General features: G+C 46.6%; 7 protein-coding genes across 7 annotated transcripts; 5 read left to right on the plus strand and 2 right to left on the minus strand.

The window, feature by feature from the left end:
- Window positions 1–965: 965 nt before the first annotated feature.
- On the plus strand, window positions 966–2100 carry M431DRAFT_88869 (hypothetical protein; the record flags this gene model as incomplete). The annotated part of the gene is made up of 3 exons (XM_024923955.1): window positions 966–1397; window positions 1463–1943; window positions 2000–2100. The coding sequence occupies 3 exons, from the start codon at window positions 966–968 to the stop codon at window positions 2098–2100; spliced, it is 1014 nt and encodes a 337-aa protein (XP_024772678.1).
- An 852-nt stretch (window positions 2101–2952) lies between these two features.
- On the plus strand, window positions 2953–4784 carry M431DRAFT_496341 (hypothetical protein; the record flags this gene model as incomplete). The annotated part of the gene is made up of 3 exons (XM_024917484.1): window positions 2953–3022; window positions 3084–4295; window positions 4363–4784. 3 exons carry the CDS (start codon window positions 2953–2955, stop codon window positions 4782–4784), a joined length of 1704 nt encoding a protein of 567 aa, XP_024772679.1.
- Window positions 4785–5494: 710 nt separating this feature from the next.
- On the plus strand, window positions 5495–7016 carry M431DRAFT_531907 (hypothetical protein). The gene is made up of 3 exons (XM_024920841.1): window positions 5495–5674; window positions 5734–5867; window positions 5968–7016. The coding sequence occupies exons 1-3, from the start codon at window positions 5562–5564 to the stop codon at window positions 6957–6959; spliced, it is 1239 nt and encodes a 412-aa protein (XP_024772680.1). The 5' UTR covers window positions 5495–5561; the 3' UTR covers window positions 6960–7016.
- A 2566-nt stretch (window positions 7017–9582) lies between these two features.
- M431DRAFT_89055 (hypothetical protein) lies at window positions 9583–10899 on the minus strand (the record flags this gene model as incomplete). The annotated part of the gene is made up of 6 exons (XM_024923978.1): window positions 9583–9844; window positions 9899–10006; window positions 10063–10148; window positions 10253–10549; window positions 10603–10704; window positions 10762–10899. 6 exons carry the CDS (start codon window positions 10897–10899, stop codon window positions 9583–9585), a joined length of 993 nt encoding a protein of 330 aa, XP_024772681.1.
- A 2979-nt stretch (window positions 10900–13878) lies between these two features.
- M431DRAFT_88832 (hypothetical protein) lies at window positions 13879–14940 on the plus strand (the record flags this gene model as incomplete). The annotated part of the gene is made up of 1 exon (XM_024923954.1): window positions 13879–14940. The coding sequence occupies one exon, from the start codon at window positions 13879–13881 to the stop codon at window positions 14938–14940; it is 1062 nt and encodes a 353-aa protein (XP_024772682.1).
- A 1561-nt stretch (window positions 14941–16501) lies between these two features.
- M431DRAFT_89146 (hypothetical protein) lies at window positions 16502–16843 on the plus strand (the record flags this gene model as incomplete). The annotated part of the gene is made up of 1 exon (XM_024923985.1): window positions 16502–16843. The coding sequence occupies one exon, from the start codon at window positions 16502–16504 to the stop codon at window positions 16841–16843; it is 342 nt and encodes a 113-aa protein (XP_024772683.1).
- A 461-nt stretch (window positions 16844–17304) lies between these two features.
- M431DRAFT_496346 (hypothetical protein) lies at window positions 17305–18843 on the minus strand (the record flags this gene model as incomplete). The annotated part of the gene is made up of 7 exons (XM_024917485.1): window positions 17305–17337; window positions 17393–17821; window positions 17909–17933; window positions 17991–18133; window positions 18195–18269; window positions 18341–18470; window positions 18527–18843. The coding sequence occupies 7 exons, from the start codon at window positions 18841–18843 to the stop codon at window positions 17305–17307; spliced, it is 1152 nt and encodes a 383-aa protein (XP_024772684.1).
- Between the last annotated feature and the right edge of the window lie 1420 nt (window positions 18844–20263).

Raw genomic sequence — 20263 nt, forward strand, 5'->3', positions numbered from 1 at the left:
GTTTCCATAGCGCCTTTTTATTCTTGTAATTTTGCTGTAATAAACTTCAAATTCTCTCTACTTCAACTTTGCGTTAAACGACGAAGTCCTGACTGGCTCTTCTTAATCTCGTTCATAAGCACATATTCCGCGGCTATAGCGAGACACGGTTACCGGTTTATTGAGACGGAAACCGAAGTGTTTACAATTGCATTAAATTTTACATATTAATATCAGTTCAAAGCATGGTGATATCTTGGATTGTTTCGATGTCTAGCCACCAATCGAAGACTTGAGATAGGAAAGACGTAACCTTGCCTTATTCACCCCATGTCTTTGCTATTCCCTCAAGACGCGAATCATTTATTTTAATCTCTTGTATATCAATTCCCATATTCTCTACAGGTATCGCGCACTTGTGCGTTGTTCATACGCTAATAAATGAGTGAATCAAGCCTCCGACTCGCTGGTGCAGGCGCAGTGACTAGAGGATTCTGAGTGACACAAACACACGCACATTTTCACACGCACATTTTCACACGCGTTTGGAGGCGATTGGCTGCACAATCACTGTATACATTAGCCTCGTACAGCTACCTAATACTTGAGTTTATTAATGAATACATGTAAGTTATTAGTATCCCTCTTGCCAATTGGCAGAATCGTTTGAATCCGCCAAGTTTCCGGAGACTTTTGTCTTTCCACCCCACATCACTTTTAATCTATCAAGGTCGGCAGCCGACATGGACTCTCTTTCTTATTGTTTCACCAGCTGATCACAATTCGCTCATCGTGCCGTCGTTTGAACTTTGTATTACTTCACTTCACTACTTCCTTCAATTTGACTGCAGGTGCTGCTCTGCCTGCTCATCTCTCTTATCCAGGTCATGATCTGGAAGCTCTCCCTCGTTCTGATTCTCAGCTTTGGTCATCTCAGTCATAGCCAGCAATACCCATTATCTTACAATTTTCAACCCGATAATATGATGTTTCGCACACCTCCAATCATCTACGATGCTCTCATCGTCGGCGGTGGCCCGGCCGGCCTGTCGACGGCGCTGACTCTGGCTCGAGTTTGTCGAACTTCGATCGTCTTCGACTCTCGCGAGTATCGCAATGAGGGTGCCAAGGAGATGCACACATTTATTTCTCGTGACGGAATACCTCCACAGTCATTCCGGAATATCTCACGAGGACAGATCAAAGATAAATACTCGAACCAAGTGTCGTTCGTGGAGGGTACCAAGATTGTGTCGGTCTCGAACGACGAGATTCTCCCTGGCTACAAAGGTTTTCGGGCCGTCGATAGCGCAAATAATACCTATTTTGGCCGCAAATTAGTTCTAGCCACAGGTATCGAGGATATTCTACCCACGGATATTGAGGGATACAAAGAGAACTGGCCTCAGCATATGCAAGTCGTCAACCTTTACCCCAAAAGCCAGCTTGTTCACGTCATGCTAACTTCGGCTGCAGTTACCAGTGTCCTTTCTGTGACGGGTACGAGCAAAAAGATTTTCCCATCGGCTTGCTCACGTTCCCAGATCCGTCCTATGCCCACTTCGCCTTGATGGTCCGGCCATTCAACAAAGACTTTACAATCTACAGCAATGGGCCAGTGCCAACAGATGAGCCCACTCAAATGGCGCTGAAGAAGGTTTTGGCCACCGGTATCAAACTCGACCAGCGCAAGGTTCGTCGTCTCATCAACAACGGCTGGGGTCCCGAAAACGGGATCTCAATTGAATTTGAGACTGGTCCTCGCGTGAAGCTGGGAATGTTGCTGCATCGACCTCCAATGCAACCTCGTGGCCGGGACTTGATTGAGCAGTTGGGACTGGAAACTAATCCTAAGGGCGACATAGTGGCTGATTCAATGATGCTGCGTACCAGTGTGCCTGGATGCTTTGCTGCCGGCGATACACAGGAATCAATTAAGCAGGCACTCATGGCAGGGAGCAATGGTGAGTCAAGTAGGACAATCCTATCTACTGGGTCCGTTATGCTAACAACGTTGTAGGACTTCGTGTTGGAGCTTCAATTGCATTTCAACTTGCTAGCGAAGAGGGAGATCGAGCACTGGCGATGCTTGAGGGAAACGATATCAACATGAGCCTATAGCTGATAGGTAGCTGTTGATGAGTAGAGAACATTGAAAACATTGCGACTGGTTGATGGAAGGGGATTGCAATGCTCCAGGTATTATTCAGCCTTATAGCGTCAGAAGAGCTGCCCCAAAATGTGTTTTGCGCCCTCAAAGTATAAAATACAGCACACAAAATCTTTACACGTGCAGTTCAAAAGCAATCAGGCTACTGGGACCTGTAGTGACGATTGTACTTTTACATGACGACTAATTGACTGTAACCGAAGTCGTCCAAGAATAGCGCCCTGGTGACCAATTGTTCGTCGGATTCTCAGTGCCTGGTGTCGCTGTGTCAGCCCGGGCCGTCATATTCAGTGGGTAGACAAGCCCTAGTCGATTTGACGGGAGCCTGAGCTGGGGGTTGAGGCTAATCCAGGGATGCTATGGAGCATGGATCTAACTGAGATAGCGTCAGGTACCCGGCATAAGAAAAACTGAGGCTAGGGCGGGCTCGTCTTGTCTTGTCTTGCTTCCACTTGTCGATGATGCTCCAGGTCCAGGGTGCGAAGATAGCAGAACAAGATATCTTCTCGGCGTGTTCATTTATTCCTATGACCAGGACACTGTTTGGAGTGTTTCGTGTTATCAGCTTTTACCCCAGCAAATGGGCAAATGGTAGGACTTTGTGTCCAGGATCCCAGGGCTGAGTTCAGCTGAGATGCCCAAGTCACAGCGCTAACACCAAACAAGATGAGTAGCTGAGGCTAACAGGCAGCTATTCACTGCGCCTCATCTCTCTTGACTCTCAACTTATTCTCCTGTTGCCAATGCCAAAAGTTGAGCTCTTGGAGTTCTCCGTTGATTGAGGTGCGAGGCTTTAAATCACAATGGCCGACAATGGGAAGTCAGCGACAGACATCATCACCTATATCGGTGTGCCATTGGCGGTGCTGGGAGGTAACGCGACAAAGCAATCATAATCATCGTTCTTGGTGAAAGCCGCTGACAATGTGAATAGTTCTCCCTATTCTCTACAACACTTTTGCAACCCTCGCATCTCTCTCGCGTATAAAGCGCATGCTCCGGCGAAGTCGCCTGACTGCGCTGACACGTAGTGATGTTGTGAATCGCGTCATCGAAATCGAGTTGCCGCGGTATGCCGTCATGCCCTTGGACAGGTTTCAGAACAGATCAGAGTACTGGACCTTGTCGCGCCACCCCAGCTCGATTCCTGGCGGAAGCTGGACAACGTTCAACTGGAAGACGAATGCTATCGGGATGAAGACTCAGCGCGTTGAGTATGCTGATCAGGTGCGCCAGCCCCAGGTCGAGGTCGCGTTTGGCGAGCTGGTTTCCTATCTACTGGACCTTGGAGCTGTTCCAGATCCCCATGGCTGGAAATTGTTGAGATCCACGGGACTGTGGGCACCCGTGGGCTGTTCCTTGATGATGTCGCCTGATGGGAGAGAAAAGGCTCTTTATCTTGCTCCGCTGGACGACTCAGACGGGCACCTATCACTTGCTGTGGCATGGTCCAGCTCCTGGATTACTCGCGATCACGCCCATCTCCCGCCATATTGGGTTCGCTTACCAGCATTGGCTGGCAAATCAAGCGAACTGACGCCCTCTGACGAAAAGAAGGACGAGAAGAAGGACGAGAAGAAGGCACCGGATACCGATGAGGACCAGATACAGAGCGGCAGCGCTAGCGTAGCAGCAAGCCACGACGATGCCAACTCCATCGAGCATCAAGTTCATACAAACATGAAGAATGACATCACTTGCGAAATATCCTTGTCTGGGCTTGTCACAGCTCTGGTGGAAGGGGGTGTTAATAACAACAGTACACCTGACAGCCTCTACATCGAACATCTCCGCATACAGTCGCGAAAGTCCAACGGGGTCTGGTTTGCGAGCGCTGTCACAGCTTATGGCACCTCTAGTCAGACAATCCTGTGGAACTATAAGATCCCGGATGACATCCTGTCGTTTTCTAGAAAAGAAACGGTGCCGTGTGGCGTCTTGGTGTTGCTCGGCATGGTGGATGAGTCGGAGACACCCGAGTGGGCTACCAAGCACCATGACTACGGCGCTTCTCTTGATCTATTCACACAGAGAACCAGAGAATCCCGCCAAGCCATGGAGGCGGAGGCCAGAATGGCCCCAGCTCAGCGTGAACAGGCCGTCAGAGACAGGATGCGTAGAGAATCAGAGCAGCGGATGCAGGACAGTGAGTTGCCTTCAAATGCTTGGATGAATTATCCGTAAAATGTTACTAATCGATTTTCGCAATGCAGTGCGAGATAAAATGAGAACCCAGCAGCAGCAGCGTGACCAGCGAGCTATGGAAGCTCTGCAAAGTCCAAAATGGGACACAAAACTCGTCGCCGATTATTGTTTAACATGGTTGAAAGCTCGAAAAATCTGGGACGAATCCTTGTCTGTGAAAGAAGTTGTTGGCTTCATGCTGCATCGCATGGTTCGCGACGGAGAATTTACGTCGACTATCTGCAAGATGTTGGACACTTGGAAGGCGTGGGCGGACATGGGAGGCATGAGAAAGTCCGACTACCAGGCCATTCAAGAGAACCAATCGACATTTGCTGAGGCGACGTTGTTGATTGCCTTGATCAAAGACACATCTGATGCCTTGGAGGGGACGCTGGCCATGGATTTGCAGGAATGTTTACGGATGTGGCACAAAGTGCGGCTTGGGTAGCTTTTTAGAATGGAATGTGTTAAGCGGGCATTAATTCTCATATTCTGTAGTTTTATACTCGACGATTTTTTTACCAATGATGCTTTGCCCGATCAGCATCTCGATATGCGGCTCAGATAAAAAAAAAAAACCACTATTAATAGTTGCAGGTCAATGATCCTGGCAACTCTTCACCCACATACGTAGCAAAACCAAGTCCGCCAAGTCCGCGTTTCAGAACCTTTATGACATCCTCAGCTCGTTGACTGCTGTTATACTCAAATCAAGATTTTGTTGTTGTAAAAAGAGAGTTGTGCCATCCTCCAAATTATATAAAATGCTCGTGGTCCCCGCAAATAGGTTAAACAGTCATAGCATTCGTAGGGCACCAATAGAAGCAAGTAGGCTGCATCACCAGTAGAATTACTATAGCATGTGTCATCTTGTGGAGGCGAGACTTAAGCCTCGCGATTGGTACCGAATCTCATATCTTGGCGCTTTTTAGTGCTTACCGTACGATATTTCATTTTGCTTCTACCTCATCATTGTCCGCAAACCAGCAGAGTTCAGTAACGTCCGCCACCAAGCTAGATCCCGTTGATAGCTTGACACAGTCTCACATCTAGGAACAGCGCTGAGTGAGACGTCAGACAAAATAACCAGATACCGAGATACCGGGAAAATACCGCCCTAAGTTCATTAAATCGCACTCACGTATGAATAAATACTGGTGTCTATTCAGCAACAGCCTCAAGACTTAGTTCATATATCCACAAAACGCACACAGCTCTGTACAGTATGGCGGGCTTGTTTACTTTTTTCCGCAGAAATTACACAGCGTCCAACCCGCCAAGTGTCCCCAAATCCTCCGATCCCATACGTTTTGGGATACTGGGCGCTGCCAATATTGGGTGAGCATTTCATCATGCGTTGTTCAAATGTGCACCGAGGCTCATCTTTAATCTTTTAGGCCAGATGCTCTTTTTATTCCGGCCCGCACCCACCCCGAAGTTGTGATTCAAGCTGTAGCCGCACGAGATGAAGCAAAAGCAAAAGTATATGCCGACAAACACGGTATCCCAGTGATACTAGACTCTTATGAAGGTCAGCTGTTTCTTTTCGCTTTTTGGACTCGTTGATGCGCCATGATCGCTGCCTACGAGCCACGTGGAAACAGGCATATGTGCTAATCCTTGAGATCTAGCCTTGATTGCTGATCCATCCATTGACGTTGTTTATATTGCTCTGCCAAACGGTCTTCATTTTAAATGGGCACTGGCAGCACTAGAAAATGGCAAACATGTTTTGTTGGAAAAGCCATCTGTGTCCAATGCAGAGGAAGCAGAGTTGCTCTTTCACTCACCCCTGTTGAATAAGCCTGGAGCGCCTCTTTTGCTCGAAGCAGTACATTATAATTTCCACCCGACATGGCAATACTTTATGTCTCAAATCAGCCAGGCCGATATGGTTTATGCTAGTCATACGGTATTAGTCCCTACAGGCATCATCAAACCAACTGACATACGCTATAACTATGCCTTGGCTGGCGGGGCAATCATGGACATCGGATCTTATGGAATATCGGCACTGCGAGCCATCTTCGGAGCAGAGCCAGAATCTTGCATTGAGTGCAATATGAAACCAACGGTGCCACCAGCAAGCGAACTTTGTGACGCAGAGTATACAGCCAAACTTCAATTTCCCAACGGCGCTATCGGAGAGATACAAGGAACATACAATACATCATGGCCAAAGTTCCGACTTCCCAACATTGAAGTTTTGCACCGAGGGGTTGAAGTTCACGACGATTCTCTCGGGCCCAACCAAGTGAAAATACGGACGCGAAAAGTCGTGTTTTACGGGCACATGTTTGCCACTATATACAATCGTATCGATACAGAAGATACCTATGAAGTGCGCAACAAAGACGATCAGCGGCCCATCAAGAAGTGGACAGAAAAGAATTACAAGTCGGTTCATTCCTTCCGGGATATTGACGTGGAACAACCTGGCGAATTTTACTGGAAGTCTTACCGATATCAGCTGGAAGAATTTGTCAATCGAATCAGAGGTCGCAGTGGAAACGGCATTTGGGTTTCAGGCGATCAAAGTATAGCACAGATGAAGGCCATAGATATGGTTTATGAGAAGTCGGGCTTTGGGGTGCGGCCGTCTCATGAGCGGCCAGTTTCATAAGAGGCCTCACTGTTAACCTAAAGCAACTCATATTAATCAAGATATATGTTGACTTACTGGGGTTTAAAATACACATAAAACTGTCTATTATTCATTCCATTTCGGTCGTATCCGTATCAGATGAGGAACATATTCACCTACACCAAAGCTCAAACTGAATCAGTTTGACCAAGAACATATGAACCCATGAGGAGCCTAAGTCTATTGCTCAAATTGTCCTAGGTTATCAGGACGGTGTCCAAACTGTTTTCTGTTTCTTGATTTATGATAAAGTTTTACCAATCGATAATCAAAAACTTCTTCTATTTTCAATATGAATCTCTTTTCTACCTTGTAGGCAAGATATACCTGATTCTTGATTGAAAGATTGGATTGTTGGAAAGGGTCATTCATGAAGAAGTTCGAAGGCACAATCTGTATATCAACCCCAGGCGATCCGATCCTTGGGATCTCCTCCATGGAGTACTCAGTAATTCGCTGCCGCCATGGCTTATAATATGCACGAGAGTAGCTATTCTAATTATGAAGAAGTTCTGCTAAGGGATGTAGGAATTCTTGAGAATGAGCAGCAATTAATTCGATGCATCAACTTATCTTTGACTCGGGAGAATATGTTGCTCGATGGGAGGATATGGTAACGCATATTATTACCAGATTTTCCAGTTCTTTATAACTATTGAACTATTCCTTCACTCAGCTCTTCTTCATATTACAACATAGTATACTTAATTCTGATACAGGCAACTATATGAACAAGAGAGGCGATGTCTTGCATGCCAATCTGTTATTTACCAGCAGGAGTGCTAGAACTCAAAGAAATGGATCTTCTATTCCTGCGTTAGAACGTTGCAAACGGGTTTGTAACACGTCCTCTGGCTATCTCACGTCGATATTACTAAGTGTTGTTGCCGAACTGCCGAAATGTACCGGATTACCGATCTATAATTTGGCATCTCCGTATTGGCGTAAATTATGAAGTGGAAATCCGTTGGCGATTAAAGCCTTTCGCCATGTCCAAAAATTAGACGTAGTTGACCTTCTAATTATCTCTGAGCTTTGCCAATCATCAATTGATATAGGGGAATCAGTAGGCTTTGCTCAATTTCTTATAAAAAAAATCTCCCCTTGGTCTTGTTACAATACATGCATACTGTAGTCCCTACAGGTTCAGAATCGCACCATCATAGGGCGTTTCGGCACGAGAAGATCTATCCAAAACTGGTAATCCGTTCGTATAGAAAACTTGTATACCAGTAAGCCCTTATTTTGAGACTAGCACTACCCCTTTCCTTTGGACTAAGATGCTAAACAGTAAAGTGCACTCCGCACTTTATATGAGATTGAATGGAATCTTTCTCAGCAATGGGGTTGTCTGCCACTGCGTAGATGCTGGGCGTTCAGCGACGGATTGTAGCCGCAAAACAAATGACATCGGGGGGTTATCGCAATATAACTGTTTAATGTGCCCTCCCGATCGCAGATGGAGTTGAATCCTGTATTGTGAGCGGCTTTGCGCAATTAAGTATCGATACTAATTCCGATACCGGTGTTAACTCCAGATACCTGGTCGATAATTATTTTGTCTTCTGCAGGGAAAATCCCCCACAACCCTAAGCTGGTTCTCTAAAGCCAATCAATGACCCTGTCATCCAGTGCCTTGCGAGAACGAGATTCAAATTTTCTGCAGCTGCTCAATTATTGATACCCGCTCTAGGCATCCCAGCTCAGTTCGGTCAAGTTTCTCGAGTAGGACGTCGGCAATGCAGGCTACAAAAAACACCGCCATTTTGAGAGATAGGCGGCGGTGTATTTGTATGCCCCTTGAAAGGATTCAATCCCACGCTCTTCGTAAAGTGGAGCTGTTAACTGCTGAAATCCCACCCAACTGTTTGCATGAATGAGAGTCTACTTGACTCACCATGACGGGGGTCAAAATATGCTTATTCATTTACGATACAGCTGGGTAAGTAAATACCCGCAACGACAGCATCCAACGGATACGGAGAATTAATCGCCACGATCCGCAAGTCAAACGATGGATACGGTTGCAAATCCGCCGGAAAATAAATAGATTTACCACTAGTTTCTTTGTTTATTGGTCTCAATATGCCGTCCGTTTCCCATACTTTGGTCTTGGGAGCTTGGTGCTGTAGTAACGTGTGTGTTAAATCCGAGTATTCTGAAACGAAAAGGGGCTTCGTTGACTCTTCGTCTGTCGCATATGCTTACTTACCACGTACATGAACGTAGGGGGTAGGCCTATTACGGGGTGAAAACTGGTGGCCAATGCATCCGCAATTCGGCTTTATGACCTCTGTGCAAGACCTTCCCATGTCAGATATCGGCCATCATATTGTTCGAAAGGGAGCAACTCTTCAATCACAGTGCAGTTCAGATGTCAAGGACATTGTTAATAGCACTGGCTAAAAGCCAGCAAAATGAATATTTATAAGTAGGCTACTGTGTAGCAGAAAGAAAAATAAATATTACTACTAGTGAGGAACAATCCTCGCTACACCAGGTAGCTATAAGTCTATAATGGGTAACAAAAAAAAATGCAAAATGCTTTTGAGTTCCAAGGGTAGACAATGCCCCGAGGATTGCAAAAAATTCGTAGAAGCCTCTAGTGCGACTCGTAGCTGACTTCATAATGTGTCGTTTTCTGGATGTGATGCTGCTGGTTACTTGGGAGAATGCTCTCCTCGCTCCCTGTATCCACATGTCGATCTTGAAGGCGAATGCTTGGGCCTCGTGGCTCGAGATTATTACTTTCGAATTTGGAAGTGCCTTTGGAAGACCCAGGGATCCAAGGGATGAATCTCAATAGCGGCTTCAGCGCAGCAAGCGAAGCACAGAAGATTGCCAGGCCGACCTCAGTTGCGGAACTACACACGTTGGTTAGTATGTTAGCAATTGTATCCGTGGTAGGCTCAGCATACTAGATCGTTGCCGTTAGAAGCAAGTTGACAGCTTGTGCTGCGGCAGTAGACGGTAGTGAAGAAACCATAATCGCATAGTTGAGTCGTAAAATGGTGGCAATGCAGCTCCTAAGTTACCCCTTGTTAGCACCGAATTTGTTTTCAAAGGAATTAATACTCCTCACACTGCGCCAAAACCGAGCAGAACTGACACGACAATCTTTGTTCGCATGCTAATCTGGACGCTCCAGAGCAAGTAAATTGGCATGAGCTGTTGATTCACAAGAGTCAGTCATGGAGCCATTGATATTTGTTTGCAAGCGTGGACAATATTCGGCTTTGGGAATATGGGCTTTTTGGAGTCAGATCACGTACTCCATATAACCAACTAAAGAGAATATCTGCAGCAGATACAGCATATGCTGTATTGGCGATGGTCGATCCGGGTAGACATGTGCCAGTGCCAACACCCCAAGCGACTGAAAGAGGACGACATTGGAAACCAAATATGAAGATTGATACCACAGACACGATAGACAGAATAACCATGGAGGCGATCAGAATCTTTCGTATCAGAGGCGCCATTGTAGCGATACGGTAGAGGACTAACGCCACACTGATCTTTGCAGCCAGCTGCGCGACAAGATATAACAGCTGCGCTATGACGAAGAACTGCGAAATCATTAACCTTGCGATCAGTCTTAAGGCCAATGAGAGCAACCTACCTCGGCTGCTAATATTGGATTGTATCCAGGCAGCATCTCCGTGGCCCCATACCCATAACCAAGGGCTTGGAACTCAAACGCACAGAAGACAACAAAGACGCCCTGCATATCAATGGGTTAATAGGCGGGGGCGGAAGGTTGGTAAAGTCCGTTTCTCACAAAAGCAACGCATGTAGCCCAGTCGTCATATCCAAAGCTCCCACTTGTAATCCGAAGCCATAGTCTCAAACCAACTGTGACGCTGTTGATGACAACAAACGCCACCATAACCGACCAAAAGCTATCCCTTGGGCTCATCGTGGCACCTTATTCTCATGCCTGATTGTGGGAGGTGAAGCGGGTATGTGGAGGAGAGAGAAATGGTATCCAGCGGCATCAGGTTGTTTATCCAATCTTCTTGCTTTGCCTGCCTCTTCAGGGCATAGGGAGTACAAGTACCTACTACTACGGACTTCATAACCAGTCGATTACTTAATACAAAGGATTTGCACTGATCCAATTTACTACAGCTCCCTGTTTTCGAGAAAAAATTGCCGTTGTTTCAACAGTGCACCTCAGGGGTACCGAGTTCAAATGGTTCTTTCTGCGGGCAAAGATCGATGCGGACTGTGGGTTGAAAACGACCCATTCTCTATCCATGTCAGCAGTTGACAGGGGAGGGAGCTGAGTTAGTCCAGTTGTGTTCTGACAGGGATGGTATATGAATGTTACACTAAATCTTGCGGGGGAAGCAATGTAGCGCGTTTCTTTAGTCAGTAACTGGATCCTAGTCTACAAAAATGACTCTCTGGCCCCTCTTTCTCGGGTGCTGCTGGTTGATATCTGTAAAAGGAAAAGATGTGCCTCTTCATCGAGCCGAGTTGTTGTAGAACTGCTCACTTTTTACGCCCTCGGGTATGTCCACAGCCTTCCGCGGCAACGAAGTGCCACAGCTAAGCTCCCTAGCACGTAGTAGAATTGGCTTGTCCTAGTCCTAATGTTATTTGCCGAGGGCGGACATCACCCGATTGCTAGGACATCTAAGAAGCGGCCGTCGTATATGATTAGCTTGGAGGCGGACTGCTGAAAGAACGTGCCTTCCGTATTGTTCCGGATCCATATAAAGGCCCTGGCGCTACTGTACAGGCCTTGAACGAAACTTACGAGTGCATATTACATACGGAGTTGAGCACCTTGGTTCCCTCTGCCATTACTGCTCCGTACTGTACTCCGTATTAGTATTCTTTCGGTTCTTTGTGTTATCGCCGAGTGAAGCGCTCCCACGTGTAAGCCCTTTGTGTACGAGAATTACTGGCATAAGCAAGGCATGGAAACAGGGGTCAGCTCATGCCTCGACATAAGCTCATATACACGTAACGTTGTCAGAACCATGAATGATGAGTAATTCAACTATTCAGATGCTCAATTCAAAAGCAACAACTCTTTACAGCACTTGGCAATTCTATTGTCCGGGGCAATTCGTCCAATTGCAACTGATATCTCTGAGTTGTTGCTGTAATCCCTCCAAATCGCAGAGAGAGCAATCGGTCACGCGAGATTTCTTCGCGCGCACGGGGGAGAGGAAAGGGGATGCCGGTGGCTAGTGCGGCGCTAGGTTCTCGCTACGTGTCAATCGATTGGGAAAATTGCTAAAAACAGATAATCTGCCGCGGCACTCGTACCTTGTTTTCGGCTTACGGATGCTGCTCCTTGCTTCCCATATTCGGTACAACTACCCTGATACTGGGCAATTCTCGGCTGAGATTACTTTTCATTTGCAATATGTCAATTCCGGAGACTCCTTTGTAAGCAGCTGTTGTAAAGCCACTTCGTGTTCCTCAGAATATATAATGGCACATGGAAGCAAGCAACTGAGAGCGCCTTGAGATACCCTTTCGCCAAGGTATGAGGAGACAGAGCGTCTTTTGCCCTGTGGGCCTCCTATCATAGTTTTGACACATTTTTGACACCGCTTGGCATGGATACCAAGACGAACCTTCCTCAGTCCTATCGTGGAAGCTCGAAAGCGGTTGAGCCTCCCCCTGTATTGATCATGGTGCCGACGCACTCCACCCCCATAGCATGCCCGTCGCATGTGCAGTATGAAGGCGGTACCGGATAGAATCCTCCGTGCCGTACGTGTATATCTGCAAATCGGAATTAGGGAATAACGGCACTATCGAATAGTAAACACTAGGGTCTTGCATTTCTTTCCTAGATATAACTAGGTGAGTTGCGTCGCAGCAACAGCTGCAGTAGATGGTATAAAATCCGCGGTACAGTACTCCGTATAAGCGTTAAGATTGTATGCGGGATTCTTAATGCGAGTGCCGAACTCCTGTCCCTTGCCTTAGTCTGTTCGAACTTGGATAAGACAAGCTACGCCTCATGTTAGCTAGGTCTACAACGGATAAATGTGGACGTAGCGGGTCGACTCATTTCTCGAACGGCAGTAAGTAGCATTGGCAAGGCCTTACATGTCATACTGTTTATCAAGCTATACTACTACTAGTATTTTCTCCAGAGCATCAGGGGCGCAGCGAACGCCTGCGGCCGCTTCTAACATCTCCACGGGCATTCACTCATTCAGTTTGCAATGCTATATCGAGTGTTACGAGTACTTGCCTAAGGTATTAGCGTAGCCACTACCAGTCTTTAAGTCTCACATTGAGCAAGGCTACTTATGTACGTGGGCTCATAGTCTCAATACTAACTGTCCGTGGATTATTTTCATTTAGTATTGCGTGTTTTTCGTTTCGTAATTGGTACGAGTACATTTTTTGGTCGTTGTCGTTGGCTTCCCCTGCTCCCTTAGAATTGTGGGCATGACAGGTTGTCAACATGTGACAAGCCCTTGCAAATTTACCACCACTACTCCGTACTGCGGGATGTGGCAACTGCAGGGACATCCATGTCTATCTGGAGCTCATTCTGATTCTGAATGGGCAAAAAAGACATTCTAGATTAATGCAACAGTACAAAGCAGCGGTGAAGGCCTGAATAGGAAGTACGTATACAAGCAGTGTTAGCCTGTAGCAGATGACTAGGACCTTGCTTCTCAATAGAGGTGCGTTGTTGGTTGAAGCTGTTCACAATTGCTCCCTACCTACTCCGTAGGAGCACATCGAAGAGCTCATTCACGCGCCTTGCAAGCCCCTGAGTGGGTTCTTTATCTTTTAGACGGTCTGGACTCTAACCTATTGATGATTAAAAGCTAGCCAACATCCTTTGTTCTCTTAACTCTCTGCAATCACTACTCACTACAGACTATCTTGAAGAAAGTAACAAATTACGACAATGTCAGAGACCGAACAAAAGCTCCCTTTGGCCCCAGAGGAGATCTCCTCAGAGTGGCTCTCTAGTGTGCTAGGACAAAAGGTCAAATCTTTTGTGTTCACCAACCAGATTCTCCTCGCAACTGCTAGCAAGCTATTCGTCACAATTACATATGATGATGCAGCGGCAGCCAGTGCGGCCGGCAAGCCCACCACCATCTGCCTTAAGGGAGGCTTCAATCAGGCTGTCGTCGCCCAATACCCAGATATCATGATCCGCATTTACACTCGGGAAGTTGGATTCTTCACTTGGGTCGCTCCAAGACTCAGCCATGTGGACATGTTGAAGTGCTGGTGGTCAGGGTCCAATAGCGAGCAAGGAATCGTCATCTTGGACGACCTCAATCAACAAGGTGGCACATTCGGAGAACCAACAGAGACCTGGACAGTGGACCAGGTAAAGGCAGGTGTTGAGCAGCTCGCCGGCTTACACGCCGGAACTTGGGGAGATAAGAGCAGTGATCTGCCCGCTTGGCTCACTGACCCGGAACACTACGACAGCACCATCCTGAGCCTGTGCAGTTGGTGGCAAGGCCTGGTTGTTGGCGAGTCACGACCTCACTTCCCCTCGGACTGGAACGAGGAGCGTATCACAGCCGCTATGAAGAAGCACCTGAAGTCTCGTGATCCCAGATTCACATGTCTCCTCCACGGCGACCCTCATGCGGGTAACACCTACTTCATCAACGGCCAACCACGATTCCTAGACTGGCAGCTCGTCCACGTGGGATCAGCCTTCCACGATCTTGCCTATTTCGCTGTGGGAGCCTTGACCGTCGAGGACCGCAAGGAACATGAAATGTCCATCTTGCAACACTACCTCGATTCTCTCGCTAAATTCGGAGGACCAACCTTCGCTCTTGACGATGTGCTGGTTGAATACCGCAAATCTCTCCTTTCCGGTATTGGATGGATGCTTACGCCCTACAAACTGCAAACTAAGGAGAGAGTGCATGCTATGAGTGAGAGATATGGCTCAGCAATTGTTGACCACAAGGCAATTGAGCTTGTTGAGTCTCTATGAAAGGAAGATCTCATATGATAGTAACATGTGCAAAAAGGATTCACGTCGCTAGAGGAATGTCTTATGGTCATGCTATACCCTCGGTTATGGATTTGGCTTCAGAGTAGCAATGTTATTTTGACTACAGCTGACGTGAATCAGCCTGTATTACACTTAATCAGCATAGCAAATTTATTAATGAAGCTTAAGAAATGAGTTATTGTATATGTCCGTGTATCCTCTATCATCTTTAGCTATAATCGTGCATTGAATGATGCCCATTACGCCTTCCAAAGCGATAATTGTAATAGGCATATCGATAGACCTGATGCTCTATTATTCGGAAAGTGAAGTTGATATACGAGTTGTCGATTTGACCAATGGGCTGGCACATCACGAAGATTCTTTAAGCCGTCTGATAAGACTGAGCATCATGATACGCTTATTGTAACCTAGCAGTACATATATTCCCAACTCAATGTTTTTCAGTTGCCTTGTTAAGCTCGTTATATGACTCTATCGGATCATCTGCAGTCTATTGTGGTCTATATTATATATTCAGAGGCTAACCTATACTTTAGAGCTCCTCTCATAGAGAAAATCTAAGAGCCTACTTGAAGGAGGAATCTCGTCAAGTTGATTCGTGCCGGCCCAGTTGGGCTATCCATGCCCAGATCCACCATGACTATTTAGCATTTGTCGCCAACCTTAACAGTTCTATTTTTAGGCTCCAATGAATAAATCCTAGGCAAGATTGGGCGAAATTGACGCGGCGGGCTGGCTAGATGTAATTGGGCCTCAGTATCAATACGATGTATTCAACTGTTACGATATTGGTGAAGTAGGAGTACGAAAAGTGCGGAGAGAGCACAGTGCCATCGGATAATCCTGGCTTCCACTTATGAATGCGAATGCTAGGATCCAGGGCGCAGTTTCATTCAATCCGGAGCAATTAGATCATACATATTAAATCATGAACAAATTATATCTTGTGTAAGCAGCCGGTGCTGTGTCGCGGTAGAACGCTATTCAAGCTCGCGGATGGGCTATACCAGCCACATTATGCTAATAGATTGGCATGGAGGAATAGAAAGCATTGCTTACTGGTAATACAGCCAATCAAGTATTTGAATCCTAAGCTTTCCAGGTTTTGCCTCCTGGCAGCATAGCTGTTTGATGCAATGTAACCTCAAGTAAGCGGGGTATGTAGTATACCGTCTGCGCCAAACATTTTGAAAGTGAAACATTGTACTAGTGAAGTGCTAGAATTACGCAGATCATCCTTGCTCGGAACATCGTCTTACTTCAGCTATGATGCTGAGTGAAGCTTTCACAAGACCAGCTGAATCTCTGGCTCTGATGATTGGACATGTCAATTGGTCGTCGGAGCCATTCTTCCCCGGGGCTTATGGTAATAGTTAAGCATAGATTAGCTCAAACAGGAAGCCATCGCGACATGCCATAGTATATAAAAGCCCTTCCGACAATCCGTTTCGGACCATCGGCATCAGCAGTCTACCACAGTCCTTCCTCACCAAGAATCATTATTACACAATTTCAACGACATAACAAAGCTATCAATATGCGCTTCATCGTCCTCGCAACTCTTATTGCGCCTCTGGTCTCAGCGGCGGTTGCTGGTGTCGACATTGAGGCCCGTGTAGAGGCTGTTGCCGAAGTCGAAGAGCGATCCCTCCTCTCCTTGGATAAACGCGCTTGTAAAAACACTGGCTGTAAATGCAGCACCAAACACCCCTTGAAGCAAGGTCAATACTGCGGCAACTGTGTCTGGTCGAACGGCGACGGCTACATCATCACTGCTAAGCGCGTCAACAATCACGTTTATGAGTGCTCGCCCTCTGGAGGCTGCTGCGACTATGGTGTCGGAAGTGATTGTGGCTCTGGAACTGCACGATGCGGATAAGGAATAACATAGGTTGACGGATGGTTGGACTTCACATGGAGAATATCAACAATGAGTCAACAATTCGTTTACAATGCATGAGGGAAAGTAGGGCCAAGAGGCGGAATCAATTTGAGATAAGATTTTGTCCGTACACTCTTTAGAACTATTTGGACAGTTGTTTGGTATATCTCTGTGGCGATAGTTTCACAAGGGGGGGCATATAGCCCAGTGACTTGACCAATCCTATGTACCTGAAATATATCAGCTATCATGATCCTGGTCGCTATCCGCATATAAGATGCACGTGAAGGTTTTACTAATGCTACCGGACAATTTATTGTCATATCCATTAAAATTATCTACTTATCTATTTCTATGAGATGCTATATCTCTCTCGCCATTAGCATTCCATGCGATAACGTAGTAAATAAGCTCATAGGATCTACTATGAGGGCGTCGTATTATGGCCGGCTGTATATTCACCCCATCCAGTTATTAGGGGTCCACTGAACCTATGAGAGTTGTCAGTTTAGCCTTTGGCAAATGAAGGAGAAATATCATTCTTACATAGCTGGGGTTAATCTGCTCGAGATCCCCAACGCCAAGATTGGCAGCATCAATGGCGATTTCGTGTTTAATAATCTCAATGGCTTTTTCGATACCTTTAGTGCCAAAGACGTTGGCAAACATGAAGGGGCGACCCAAGCCAACAGCTTTGACACCTAGCGACAATAACTTCAGCACATCGGCACCATATCGAACACCGCCATCCGCATAAACTTCAATTTGCTTGAAGACCTCGGGAGCTTTCTCATGAATCTCGAGAGCAACTTCAAGAGACGAAGGACTGCCATCAAGCTGTCTGCCACCGTGGTTTGAGAGGATGATAGCCGGGACTTTGTGCTTGACAGCAAGTTTAGCGTCATCGACAGTCATGATTCCCTTGAGAATGACGGGGAGATCAGTCTTGGTAGTAATCCTTTTGTAATAATCCCACTACAAGAACCGCATATTAGTAACAGAGCATTGGCGCGGTCCGTATTAAATAATGACGGATTAAAAAAAAAAATCCCGTAGACTTACAGTGATGTAAGTATATTCGGAATCACTACCAGTTATTGTTAGCAATATGTAATAACGTGTATGATGGTTTAGTTTGACTCACGCGGACCCGACACCATAGCGGGCGGCCCGGTGCCTATTTCCATCTGCCGCGGAGTCGACGGTGAATACAATGGCGTTTGCTCCAGCTGCTTTGGAGCGGTCCAAAAGGTCTTGGGTCTCAGTGTCGTTTGAGGAAAGATAGAGCTACAATTCAATTGTGTTAGTGATGTTCGTGACTCCGAACGAAAGCTCGACGTATTTCTACCTGTTGGAAAACGACTTGGCCTTCCGCTTTGGCGGCAGCGATCTCTTCAATCGTATACGATGCTAGGAGTGCCGGCTATTTTTGTAAAGTTAGAATTGAACTTACGGTGTGGAACTGGCTTCACATGTCATCAATAGTTAACATACCATGTAGAGAATGTTGCCGGCTGCTGCACCTTTCACTAGGTTGAGCTCTGCGTCGGGATGACCATAGCCACCACGAGCACAAGGGCTGATGAAGATGGGCGCAGAGAAGTTGTGGCCAAGAATAGTTGTCCTAGGAATTGTCGATCAGATATAAAGCTTTTATTGTTTCTTGCGCTTGGAACTAACGGCAGCGTGCTCTCAATCTTTGTGATATCAACCATCACCCTGGGTCTTAGCCTATATCTGTGGAAGACCTCCAGATTGTTGCGGTATGACCATTCTCCTGCAGCACCATTACGGTAGTAAGTGTAATTCTTGGTTGGGAGGTAATGACGAGCGGCCCAGTCAAAGTCGGGAAGTCCAATAATGTCCGATAAATCTGGCAGAGTTCCCTTTGGAAGATCGCTGAGAACATCGTCAATGCCTGTGTCAGGCTCATTCAGGAATTCTCGAGCGGCGAAAGCGCCCGAAGCAAGAAAGGCAGTAAATAAATGGGACCGCATCGTTGAGGAAGTGTATCAGTCGTAGATAGAAGCTACGGAAACTTGAACGGGCCTGCAGACCCAGTAGGCGTTGCTCGCCTTAATATATAAATATCCATCCGATGGTACTGTGTACCTTTGAATCACAGATCTCTAAGAGGGGTGACGCAAGTGCAAAAACTCCAATTGCAGGGATTTGAGATTGATATTCACGCTGGCGTCTCATTGTGGGAGCCAAGAGCGGGTTTTGGCACCGGCATAGTATGATGGCCGTACTAGGGTGTTTGCACGCAGGGGCCAGTGTTTTCGTAGTTTAAATTGTCTTGCAGACGCAGAGGCTGGTTTTACGTGCAATAGTGCCAGTGGGTAAGAACTTACTGAGTGTTTACGTTGCGATCTGTCCGATCCAGCCTCTGGAGCACGGCGTACAAATGGAGGAATACCAGTATTAAATACGTCCATGACTCATATTAAATGCAATGCCATTTGAAGCATAACGAAATGAATGATGCCATCAAAAGTGAGCAGCTGTTCAATGACCCTACCGGTAAACAATAAGCTCGTTGCTAGGAAGGGAAGCTCGGAAAGAATGTAACCTCGGCGCTGAGCCTTCTAATCACGCAAGCTCACTTGGCCCGCCTGGGTGACCAATGGCTGTTGGCAGACATGATTTTACCGACAATAACAAGGCATTGGCATTGTTGCTACCCACAAAGTGCAGAGTACTATGCTCCTACCCTGGGGCCCGGAGATTGAAACATACGTGAAGTTGCCACCATTTAGCCAGAACAATTGTCTCTTTCCCGAAAAAGCGCCGTGTTGCATGGTCAAGACAAGGTTAGGGATTAAGCTTACTTGGCCAGGAATCTAGCACGGAGTAGAGCCATCTTCCCATGTTTCAGTAAGCGTATCCTGAGCGTCTTTTTTCCCCTGCGTCCCCAAGCACCATATGCTACTCCCGCTACGAGAGATAAGTGTTACACCATGATCTCCTCTCTCTACTCAACTTGGCGGCTTGGCCGGCGCTTTTACCTATTAAACACCATCCAAATATAGAGGGATCTCTCGGCACGGGGACATTAATGACCCGAGCCCGCATTAGACCAGGGGGGGGCCAAGAGCCGACTGTCTTTAACCTTGGACCAAGATATTCGGAGTCTATCCGGAGTAGCCATTGTTACACTTAAATTCAGGTGTGATCCCATCTTATCATCTTATTGCTTTGCGCTTACGGAGTACGTTATACCCAAAAAATCTCCCCAAATCCTTCTACCATGGTGTGGATAGGGCAGGATTAGCTGTTATGGCACCTTCTACCATGCATCTTACTGTGCTTAGGCAAAGAGTCTTGGCAGGCACCATTTATTCGAAGGCTTACCGGATATCGAGTTGCGTTGTTTTTGGCCTTTTTCTTTCCACGCTCGCTACTCGAAACGACGAT

The sequence above is a fragment of the Trichoderma harzianum genome, assembly GCF_003025095.1.
Source record: "Trichoderma harzianum CBS 226.95 unplaced genomic scaffold M431scaffold_8, whole genome shotgun sequence".
NCBI lineage: Eukaryota > Fungi > Ascomycota > Sordariomycetes > Hypocreales > Hypocreaceae > Trichoderma > Trichoderma harzianum.